The sequence below is a fragment of the Nicotiana sylvestris genome, chromosome 4 (assembly GCF_000393655.2).
Source record: "Nicotiana sylvestris chromosome 4, ASM39365v2, whole genome shotgun sequence".
Taxonomy (NCBI): Eukaryota; Viridiplantae; Streptophyta; class Magnoliopsida; order Solanales; family Solanaceae; genus Nicotiana; species Nicotiana sylvestris.
Genome location: NC_091060.1, coordinates 48,206,503 through 48,218,949, shown reverse-complemented (window position 1 = coordinate 48,218,949; position 12,447 = coordinate 48,206,503). Strand labels below are relative to the sequence as shown.

Here is a 12,447-nt window from a genome sequence, read left to right as displayed (position 1 = left end):
CCTCTAGTAGCCAAATTCATTTCAAGGGGAGTATCAATTGCACTCACAACTTGTTTAACATAGTTCCATGTGTGCATATGAAAAGGTAAACCAGGAAGGAGAACCCATACCAGAGCAATGGGCAGGTTCTCTTCAGGCTTGAAATCCGGGGACTATTTTTGGAGCCACATCTGCTGCCCTTCGATTTCAATTACCCTTCTAAACCAAACTGAGTTAAAATCTTCGTCATTGGTGAAATCAAGGAAAAAATTGTAGTTGTCGTAAACCCTAATCGTGATAGCCCTTAATCGAGATTAACTCCTTATATTTTGATCTAGTTTTGTCAATTTGAGGCCTTTCTTTGAGGAATCGCCCAACAATTGTGAGCTTGCACTCTTCAGCCATAACACCATAATAGTCTTTTGCTTTGAAAAGAACCTTCGGTATTCCATTATGCATGGTATGAGTAGCAATGACTAACTCCCTGCCATGGTGATTTGGAGGATTCGGAGTGTTCTAGGAGGAGATGACCTTTGTAGCATATGGCAATTTTGTATCAATTAGATAAGTAGGTTGGTTCGCCATTGAATTTGGAGTCGATTGACCTTCCAGACGCGTCGAAGCAGCGCCGTCCGGCGGGTCCATCAATGGGTGCGTGTAGTGAACGTTGGTTAGAAAATAGCCGTTGATGTTTTGTTTTAGAGTGAGCTAGTTTAGTTTCTAATGGATAGGCTTGCCAAAAGTACAAGCTACTCACTTTTAGTACATACTATAGCGTAACTTTGAAATAAATTATTCAGAATTGTGGCTAATCACTTGGAGTTTTTGATAAATTTCACCAACTTTTGTTGGCTTCAAAATGGATCTAAATTTGTCCAAATGACTCCAAATTTTATCCTCTATTCTAGTATCAATCCTAATAATTCACAATGGCTAGATTTAACTCAACCCTTCAATAACCAATATACCCACTTTATTTTCTTCAAAAATCAAGCTCAATAAAATTAAACAATGGTGTTTTTCAAGTTTCTTCAATCAAAATCAATCCAAAATCAACCACAAATAAGCAATGAGTCTTCAATTTTCTACGGCTCCTATGAAGAAGATGGAGTAAAAGGAGGATGAGCACAAACTCTTGCGATTGTCTATATTTATTATTATTTTAACATGGCCAAAAGTTAAATACCAAGCCCTAACGTGGAGACTCAGTGAAATTTCTTGGGACATTAAACATAGTAGTATAATTCGAAGTACAATGGACAAAATGTGTTAGATCATGTTTTAATGATGCAAATAATATACATGTGCAGAAAATCAAGTTCAAGAAGTAAAGAAGACTACTGGAATGGTTCATGATGTACAAGGAAAGAAATTAATCAGCATATGATCAGCAAATCTGGATTGGTCTCGTAAATCTGGCGCAATATAATCAACGAATCAATCAGCGATAACAATGATTAGCTGAGCTGGAAAAAATCAAATAAGCCTTGAACAAAGGCACGAATCATGGCAGAATCACGGAAGACTAAAGGATACGAGGAGATCTGGGAAGCGACCACATTTGGAAGATCCAACAATTAAGGAGAAATCAAGTGAAGCAATCCTCTGCTGAAGGAAAGTAATCAAGAGAAGCAACGGCTCATTCCTTATTCTTGGAAAAAATCAATTCTTTCTAAGGATCAAATTTCTTGGGTTGTCAAGCCTCTACCATCCATCAAAGTATTTATACACCCTTGTAAACCCTAGCTTAGACATACTTTGATCAAACCAAATCGCTCTCTTCATTCTACTGAAAACAAGCATTGTAGTTCACTAAGATCTGTTGTGTAACAAGTTAGGGATAGAAAGAGAGCACACAATTGGTGAGGCATTGTATCAAAAATGAGTGCTAGAGAAACTAAGCGATATACACCACATTTGTACTCGGAGGAAACTCATTTACTAAAGAGAACTCCTTGCAACCCAAGGGGACTGGATTAGGATTCACATTGAATCAGAACCAGTATAAAAATCTCGGTGTTTTTAATTCCTGCAATTATTTTTTGCATTTTACCTTCTGTTACCATATCTGCTAAATTATCATATTCAGTCGACTACTCAAGTTATAAGTCAACTTATAAGCAATTAATTTTAAGTATTCACAATTCACCCCCCCCTCTTGTACTTTCAATTGGTATCAGAACAAGGCTCACATTTTACCTTTTGCTTAACAGCTTGTGAGAAAAGATTATGGCAAATCAAATTATCATAGGAGCTCTCTTTCAGGAAGGAACTTCACAAGTTAGACCACCATACTTCAATGGACAACATTTCTCTCACTGAAAAGTACAAATGGAAATCTTTGCTAAAGCATACGATGTCAAAGTCTGGAGAGTCGTTAAAAAGAGAAACTATCCCCTACCTGCTAGCACTCCACCACTTGCTGATCCTGATGATATAGATTCATACTCAAAGGAGCAACTTGAAGCGGTACAAGTGAAAAACAAGGCAAGAAATCTGCTTCACAATGCTATAAATGGTGAGGAATACGAGAAAAAAATCGAGTTGTGATACAGCCAAAGAGATGTGGATAAACTTGAGGTCACCTATGAGGGAACTAGCAAAGTAAAGGAAACTCACATCAACATGCTAGTTCATGACTATGAACTTTTCTCAATGAAAGAAAGAGAATACATTGAAGAAATATTTGCCAGGTTTAGTAAAATAATTAGTGACTTAAAGGCATTTGGCAAGCCCTACACCAGTGGTGATCAAGTTAGAAAAATTTTCGGAAGTCTGCCAACCACTTGGCAGACCAAAGTAGTCACACTGGAATCTCAAGACCTAAACAAATTGTCCTATGATGAACTACGAGGAGAACTCATTGCTTCCGAAAGGACATATTTGAAAAAGACAAATCAAGAGGAGAAAAAGAAAATAGTTGCATTCAAAACCTCTACTAAAATGGCTAAAAATGAAATTGATGATCCTGAAGCTCTACAAGAAGAGATTGCTGTGATGTCTAGAAATATGGATGTGCTGATGAGAAGATACAGAAATACAAAGAAAGGAAGATTCCCACCAAGACGATCCAGGCAATACAATGAACAGGATAAGAACGATGGAAAATGCTACGAATGTGGAAAATTTGGGCACATTCAAGCTGAATGCCAAGAACTGAAAAGGAAGATCTCTAGAGGCTTCAACAAGAACAAATCCTTTGGAAGCTGGAGCGATGAGGATGACTCAGACCACGAAGAAATAGCAAATCTTTGTTTCATGACAATTCTGGAAAATGAAATAAACAGAACCTCAGGATGCTGGACAGATAAAGATGATTCAGATGACGAGAACTGTTTCATGGAACGGGGTAAAACTAGTGAGGTAAGATCTTATGACTGCGAAAGATGTAATGAATTGCAGGATATTATTGATTCCACTTTAAAAGAGTCTCAAAGAATGATGAATGAACTTAAGAGACTCACTAGGGAGATTAAAGACTTGAAACTCAAACATGAAGTATGTGAAATCGAAAAAGAAGTACTTCAAGAAGAGTTTGAGGAGTTGCAAATGCAGCTTAACAGCTTGTGCAAATCCACCAGTCATATTTCTGTTAGGTCAAACCAGGCGACTTACAAGTCAACTGGAAAGGAACCAATCAGAACCAAGTCGACAAGTCGATCGGACCAGATGACTTACAAGTCAATTGGGAAAGAACCAGCTCAATCTAAGTCGGCTAGTTCTAACACTTATGAAAACAGGTCTGGAGCTAAATGTCATTACTGTAATAAAAGTGGGCATAAATATTCCGGTTGTTGCTTTCGTAAATCAAATGTGTCAGGATGGGTTTGGAAACCAAAAAATTCTGAACCGAGCAACACTAACTCACCAGGACCCAGGCAAGCTTGGGTACCAAAAAGAAAGTGATCATCTTGTCTTGCAGGAACACGATAGAGTAAGCCGCAAAGGAAAATGGTATCTAGATAGTGCGTGTTCCAGTCATATGACAGGTGACAAAAACCTGTTCAAGGAAGTTACAAATATCGATGGAGGAAGTGTAAAATTCGGAGACGATTCAAGGGGCAAAATAGTTGGCACTGGAACAATTCCATTCAATAACAACTGTGACATTACTGAAGTATATCTCGTTGATGGCCTAAACTACAATCTCTCGAGCATAAATCAACTCTGTGACTCAGGATATGAGGTAAAGTTTAAGAAAACAAGGTGTGCTATTGTAGACAAATCAGGTAAGATAATTCTTCATGGAAAAAGGTATGGAAATGTTTATATACTTGATGGTTTTGAAAATATAGATGGACGCATTTGCTTATCCTCTATGTCTGATGATCCATGGTTATGGCATAGAAGACTTGGCCATGCTAGCATGCATTTGATTAAAAAACTGTCCAAACATGATTTAGTTATTGGTTTGCCTAAACTGAATTTCTCTAGAACTCATATTTGTGATGCATGTCAAATGGGTAAGCAAATCAAAAATTCTTTCAAATATAAAGATATAGCATCTACTTCAAAACCTTTGCAATTACTTCATATGGATTTATTTGGTCCTACTAGAACTACTAGCATAGGAGGTAAAAGGTATGCTTTTATTATTGTTGATGACTTTTCACGTTTCACCTAGGTAATCTTCTTGTCTCATAAGGATGAAGCCTTAAGAAATTTTGAAGTTTTCTGCAAAAAGGTTGAAAGAGGATTTCCGATCTCAAAAATTCAGAGTGACCATGGAGGAGAATTTGAAAGCAGAGCTTTTGAAGACTTCTACAACGATCAAGGATACACTCACAATTTCTCTGCACTACGCTCACCACAGCAAAATGAGGTTGTGGAAAGGAAGAACAGAACTCTCCAAGACATGGCAAGAACCATGCTACTAGAACATTCATTGCCAAACTATTTCTGGGCAGAAGGCGTAAGTACTGCTTATCACATCCTCAACTGTTGCCTTATAAGGCCAATTCTGAAGAAGACCCCTTATGAACTCTGGAAAGGTAAATGTCCAAATATCAGTTACTTCTATCCCTTTGGAAGCAAATGTTTTATTCACAATAACGGTAAAGATAATCTTGGAAAGTTTGACCCAAGAAGTAACGAAGGTATTTTTCTTGGTTACTCGTTGAATAGCAGATCTTTTAGAGTCTACAATAAACGTACTTTATGTGTAGAAGAATATGTACATGTTATATTCGATGAAAATAATCCCTTGGTCGAGAAAGAAACTACTGCAGGTCACGAAGATCAAACTCAAGAAGCTCAGGACAAAGGAAAATCACAGGAGTCGACTAGCACATCTGGGGTGATCGAATCAACTGGAGAAAATAGAAGCAATACTCTAGACCCACAAGTCGAGTCGACTACAAATATAATTCGACCAAATGAATGGAGAAGCGAACCCGAATATCCTCAAAAATTTATTATAGGGGATCCAAACGAAGGAATAAAAAATAGGCCTGCCCTAAAAAAGAAAGCAAATATTGCATTGATTTCTCAAATTGAGCCAAAAAAGGTAGAGGAAGCACTGAAGGATTCAAGCTGGGTGCAAGCTATGCAGGAGGAATTAGACCGGTTTAGCAAGAATCAAGTGTGGAAACTAATACCCAAACCTGATAATGTGTCTGTGATCGGAACAAAATGGGTATTTAGAAACAAACTGAACGAGGATGGAAAGGTCATAAGAAATAAAACGAGACTAGTTTCTCAAGGCTATTCACAGCAAGAAGGAGTCAACTATGATGAGACTTTCGCCCCAGTAGCTCGTTTGGAGTCTATACGAATTCTTCTGGAATACGCATCTTTTAAAGGATTCAGGCAGTTTCAAATGGATGTTAAAAGCGCCTTTTTGAATGGATTTATCGAGGAAGAAGTTTTTGTAAAACAGCCTCCAGGCTTTGAGGATTCAAAATTTCCATACCATGTATACAAGCTTACCAAAGCACTGTATGGGTTGAAACAAGCTCCACGTGCCTGGTATGATAGGCTGAGTACTTTTCTTATTGATCATGACTTTACCAGAGGTAAAATAGACATTACTTTGTTTATTAAACGATCATTAGAAGGTAATCTCATTATTCAAATTTATGTTGATGATATTATATTTGGTAGTGTTAACCCTCTTATGTGCAAGGAATTTTCAAATCTTATGCAAAGCGAGTTTGAAATGAACATGATGGGTGAACTCATGTTCTTCCTTGGGCTACAAATCCAACAAACCGAAGAAGGAACTTTTATTTGTCAGACCAAATATACAAAAGAGCTGATTCAAAAATTTGGTATGAACAATGCAAAATCAATTGGAACTCCTATGAGCCCCGCTACAAATCTAGACAAAGATGAATAGGGCACGCCAGTTGATGAAACCAAATACATGGGAATGATTGGATCATTGCTAGATCTGATAGCAAGTCGACCAGATATTATGTTCACCGTATGTAAATGTGCCAGGTTTCAGTCAGCTTCCAAGGAGTCACATTTGACTGCTGTAAAGAGAATCATTCAATATCTCATTGGAACTGCATCTCATGGATTGTGGTATCCTCGCTCTAACTCTTTTAAATTAGAAGGTTTTTCAGATGTTGATCATGCAGGTGATAAGGAAGAAAGAAAGAGCACTAGCTGCATTTGTCAATTACTAGGAAATTCATTAATATCCTGGAACAGTAAAAAACAAGCATTGGTCGCCTTGTCCACTACTGAAGCTGAATACATTGCTATTGGACAGTGTTGTGCACTACTACTATGGATGTCTCATCAATTGGGTGACTATGAGCTTTTGTTTAAACCTATACAAATTCTTTGTGATAATTCTAGTGCTATTTGTCTTTCAAAAAATCATGTGCATCATTCTAAAGCAAAGCATATAGATATTAAGCATCATTTTATTAGAGATCATATTCTTAAGGGAGATATAGAAATAGCCTTTGTTGGCACCTTTGCTCAATTAGCCGATATTCTTACTAAGCCTTTATTAGAAGAAAGATTTTGTACTTTGAGAAATTTACTTGGCATTATTTGCTTTTCTAATAACTCTTAGGACCTATGTACTCAATTACTTTTAAAGTGCTATAATTGTCTTTTTCCCATGCATTTATTACGCCTCCTATTTTTCCCTCTCTTTTCACTTTGTTCACATCAGTTCGCAGTTCGAAGATGGAAAGCCAATCATCACGTCTTCTCAACTGACAACTTTTCCTTTTCTATACTCAACTATCAAAACCCTCTTCTTAAGTTAGAAAACCCTTTCGGTCACTCTCATCTCCATCTTCTCTCCAAAACCTCGAGCATATCCCCTGTTCTACTATGGCGAAACACTCCAAGAATCCCTCTTCCTCCACCAGAAAAAGTACCACTCTAAGGCGAAACCCCCTTCTGTGCCTCCTGAGCAAGTAGACCTAGGGTCTGATCACTCTGAAGGCTTTGCCTCATCTTAGGGTGATTTCTCTGAACACTCCCAACTTCTAGGAGAAAAAGCCTTAGGCAAACGACCCATGGAAGATCCTCCCATTTCATCCACCCCAAAGAAATCAAAGGTTAATTTCTCTGCCTTACTCAAGTCGGACCTAAATTTCTGGGATACCCCAAATAGGGATCTTTTCATTACTCTTAAGGACAAGCCCATTGCCCATGGAAGGCTCGTGGATCTTGATGATATGGAAGCCCTCAACTGTAAGGTTAAGAACTCTTTGTTTATCAAGGGTGGGAAAAATTCCTCTCTATTCCCCCGCCTAAGGTATATGAACCCCTGGTCAAAATGTTTTATGCAAATCTTCGCTCTAGTAAACTAGATAGGCTAGAATCTCTAGTGCTAGGTAAGCGCATTGTTCTTGATTGTGCCTTATTTGACTCTCTTTTCCAATGTCGTTGCTCTGGTTTCCCTACTCTTTTTAAAAATGTTTGGCCTGAGGATTTTGAATTTATTTTTGACCAAGCCAAACATTGCATTGTTGAGTGTCCCTCTGAAATTCTTCCAAACCAATTGGGCCCTAGTGATGTAAGTTTTGAAACTCGGATTCTGGCCCATATTGTGGTAACCACCCTGCTTCCTCGTACTGGTTCCTTTTCAACTTCTCTCAAAGGGATACATTCTTTGTCTACTGCCTCATCACCAAACTCAAACTCAAGCTTTCCTCATGGGTCATCAATTTCATGATAGAAAGTGCTGAAGATCCCACTAGTTTACCCTATGGCATGGCAATCACTCATATTCTGGAAGCCATCAAATTTCTCTATCCAACTATCCCTTCATTACTGTCTCCAAGTCCTATAATTCTAGAGCTTTTGCTAGTATGGGTTATGTGAGTATCAAGGGCTCTTGGGTTAAGAAAAGTGAGAGTGAATCCAAGCAGGCCCCTATGAAAACCAAACCTTCATCAGTTGTTTCTCCTTCTACTCTTGTCAGTTCTGAGCTTAGTGAGCAGCTTAGCTCTATTGACTCCAAACTCTCTGACATCAAAAATCTTCTTTTCGCCACTTTGTCCACTGTGGGTGACATTCATGCTATTTCAAAGGAAACAGGGTCTGACGTGTCAAAAATCAGAGTTGTTGTTCTTAGAGTAAGGGAGAATGCTGTCAAAGCCTTCAAGAAGGATCACGACAGGCTGGATGGTCTGAGCGTCGCTGCAAATACTAGCTTCGAACAGTTAAAGGAGGCCATCTGCAACACCCTTACCTATTTCCTGCACCGATAGTGTGGATGTTTTTCAAAACTATGTTTTTTTGACATCTTGTTTTGGTGGTATTGTGGGCTGCGGTTTAAGCCCTTGGATAATTCTGTTTTTTGCTACTGTGGGTTGTTTCACCAGCCGCTGGATAATCTCTTTACCTTTCCTGCTTTATTGTTATCTATGTTTCTAATCCCTCTTTACTGATGACAAAAAGGGGGAGAAAAAGCCTATGTTATTTTGCCTATGTTATGTGTATGTGTACAGGTACAAGTCGACTATGCGCCTATCTCTGTATACAGGTCGACTGCACACATTTTATATGTGTATAACTAGCCTATATTGTATATTGTACAGGTACAAGTCGGTACAAGTTGACTGCACACATTGAGGGGAGAGTCATGGACAGGTCAAGTCGATTGCATACATTAAGGGGGAGTCAATCGTACATACATTGAGGGGGAGTCAAGTCAACTAGTAAAACACAGGGAATTCGACTGGTGTTTACTTCTTTAACTTATTATATTATTTTTCCATCATCAAAAAAAGGGGAAATTGTTAGATCATGTTTTAATGATGCAAATAATATACATGTGCAGGAAATCAAGTTCAAAAAGTAAAGAAGACTGCTGGAATGGTTCATGATGTACAAGGAAAGAAATCAATCAGCGTATGATTAACAAATCTGGATTGGTCTTGTAAATCTAGCGCAATCTAATCAACGAATCAATCAGCGATAACAATGATTAGCTGAGCTGGAAAAAATTAAATAAGTCTTGGACAAAGACACGAATCATGGGCAGAATCACGGAAGACTAAGGGATACGAGGAGATCTGGGAAGCGACCACATTTGGAAGATCCAACAATCAAGGAGAAATCAAGTGAAGCAATCCTCTGCTGAAGGAAAGCAATCAAGAGAAGCAACGGCTCATTCCTTATTCTTGGAAAGAATCAATTCTTTCCAAGGATCAAATCTCTTGGGTTGTCAAGCCTCTACCATCCATCAAAGTATTTATACACCGTTGTAAACCCTAGATTAGACATACTTTGATCAAACCAAATCACTCTCTTCATTCTACTGCACACAAGCATTGTAGTTCACTAAGATCTGTTGTGTAACAAGTCAGGGATAGAAAGAGAGCACATATTTGGTGAGGCATTGTATAAAAAATGAGTGCTAGAGAAACTGAGCGATATACACCACATCTGTACTCGGAGGAAACTCATTTACTAAAGCGAACTCCCTTGCAACCCAAGGGGACTGGATTAGGATTCACATTGAATTCGAACCAGTATAAAAATCCCGGTGTTTTTAATTCCTGCAATTATTTTCTGCATTTCACCTTTTGTTACCATATCTGCTAAATTATCATATTCAGTCGACTACTCAAATTATAAGTCAACTTATAAGAAATTAATTTTAAGTATTCACAATTCACCCCCCCCCCCTGTACTTAAAAAATGTAGTCTTGTCTATGGATTTTTTGCAGTAATAATGTGATGCACGAAAAAGAAAGATGAGTATAAGCTACTCCATCCATTCCAGTTTATGTGAACCTATTTCTTTTTTAATCCGTTCCAAAAAGAATGACCCATTTCTTTAGAAACAATTTAGCTTAAATATTCAATCCTACCCTTAATGAAAAGCTTTTATAACCACATAAATACTCAGGCCTCCTTTTTGATTTGTTTAGGACGATAAATTTCAAAAGTCTTCATTTTTTCTTAATCTCCGTAACCAGTCATACAGGTTCACATAAATTGGAACGGAGGGAGTAGCAACTAAGAAGTATATTGTTAGTTCTCAAAGCAGACACAAGTGTAAATGGGGTCACAAGTAGTAAAGTAACTTGAAAGTTGGAAGTCAAATCTAGAAAGACTTAGATTAATTGCTACCTAAGTAAATAAGAATTTATTATTTGTTTAAGATCATCAAAGATTAATAGCCGTGACTAAACTAATATTGCTGAGTTTAAACAACTACGTAGCTAAACTTACAAGAATGCAAGTGTTTATGATTTTGTCTAGACCAATTCAGATGAAGATTTTAAGGTTGTGATCAGTTTAGCAATTCTATAGAGTTGATGATTCCACTAGCTTATCCAAATTATCTATTATTACTAGTTGACCAGATCGTTTATATGACTAGCATGCTCCAATAATAATACCTGCCTATTTACAATATATCAATTTATATCCCTATGGTATTGAATCTATCATGAACAAATATAATATGAAATTCAACTGGGTGAGACTGTTACGTATACTCCTATCCTAGTTGCGAAATCCTTTCGCGAGACACGGGTTCAAAAACAAGTCTTCTTTAATTTTACTCTAATCTAAACACTAGTAGGTAAATTAGTGGCCACAAATTCACAAATTAAATCTAGAAATAATTATGGGGTATTTATATGACCTAGCATGAATAGGAGGCCGTCCAGGCCAATCCAATTTTGGACATGAGACATTGGTGCTGCGTTTGGGGGTCGCGCGTCACACATCCCTTGAACTATCTCCCAGTTGGTTCTTTTTCTTTTTCTTTTCCTCACGTGATGTCACGCATGATGGCAGCTGATATACTGTTTGGTGCAAAGGTTGGCTGATAAGTAGGGATTTTGACTATTTATTTTCACTCTATTATTTTCGTTTTGGCTCAAAATTTCTTAAAGGTATTCCCCAAAACTAATGAAATGTGTTTTCTTTTAGGAGTGTTGGAATATGAGCCAAAGAAATGAAAATCAACTCAAGAAGGAGTAATTTTGGACAAGGACCAAAATGAAGCAAAAAGGGAACAATGCATACCGCACAATATTGAGTGCGGCCGCAGAGCATAAGGAGGCCTCTGATAGAATTCATATACAACATGCGAACCGCACAATTCTGGGGCGGCCACAGAAGATGAAGTTCAGAGAATTATATTTTTGGGCCATGAAGAAATGCGGACCGCACCATAATTGTGCGGCCGCACTCATAATTGTGCGGTCCGCGGAAGAGAAGAATCTGAGAGCCCAAGTCCAAGTGTGCAGCCGCACTCAGAATTGTGCGGTCCGCACAATTAAATGAAGTGCAGCCGCAATCTAATTTTATGCGACCGCAGAAAGCCCAATTGATCAATCAATCTCAAATGTGCGGACCACACACATAATTGTGTGGCCGCACAACTTCAATAGCGGCAATTTTGTCAGATATTTCAGCTTAGTATAAATAGAACTTTTTGTCATTTTTAGGTCACATTTTGTTTTGGGGGAGCACCTGAGCCATTTTTACTTACTGTATTGGGTAACATTGTATTAGTTTAACATTAGATTTCCTTCCCTTAATCATCTATTATGGATTTTGTCTTAGTTTCTTCTTTAATTTCTTCATTTTTCATGAGTATCTAAATTTCTAGCTAGGGTTGTGGCCCAACCCTAGTGTGGGTACTTAATGGGTATTTGATTTAGGGCTTGTTTGTGATTGGGTTAGTGATATTTAGTCTAGTTCTTGCTTGAATTCAAGAATTAATAGTTGCAAATATTGATTCATGCCTAATTGACTTAGTCTCTACTTGAGAAAGAGAGAAAGTCTAGGAAAACTTGGCTAACAAGAAATCAGGGAACTCAAGAAAATGATAGCCCCAATTAAAGGGTTGAATCTAGAGATAATAAGATCCGACTTGAAATCGATGTTCTTCTCTCTCTTTTTTTTTCGTTTGCTAAAGCAATAGTAACGATGAGAAAGTAAAGAAAATAAAAGCTTTCTTATAATTTTTTTGAAGTCATGATGCTTGAAGAAAAAATATGCATGCGATTCATTATTACATCTAACCGG

At 37.7% G+C, this 12,447-nt stretch overlaps 1 protein-coding gene across 1 annotated transcript; it reads left to right on the top strand.

The window, feature by feature from the left end:
- The first annotated feature begins 6,343 nt into the window (after positions 1-6,343).
- Positions 6,344-7,009, top strand: LOC138889517 (secreted RxLR effector protein 161-like). The gene has a single exon (XM_070172834.1). It carries the CDS (start codon positions 6,344-6,346, stop codon positions 7,007-7,009), a length of 666 nt encoding a protein of 221 aa, XP_070028935.1.
- The last annotated feature ends 5,438 nt before the right edge of the window (positions 7,010-12,447 follow it).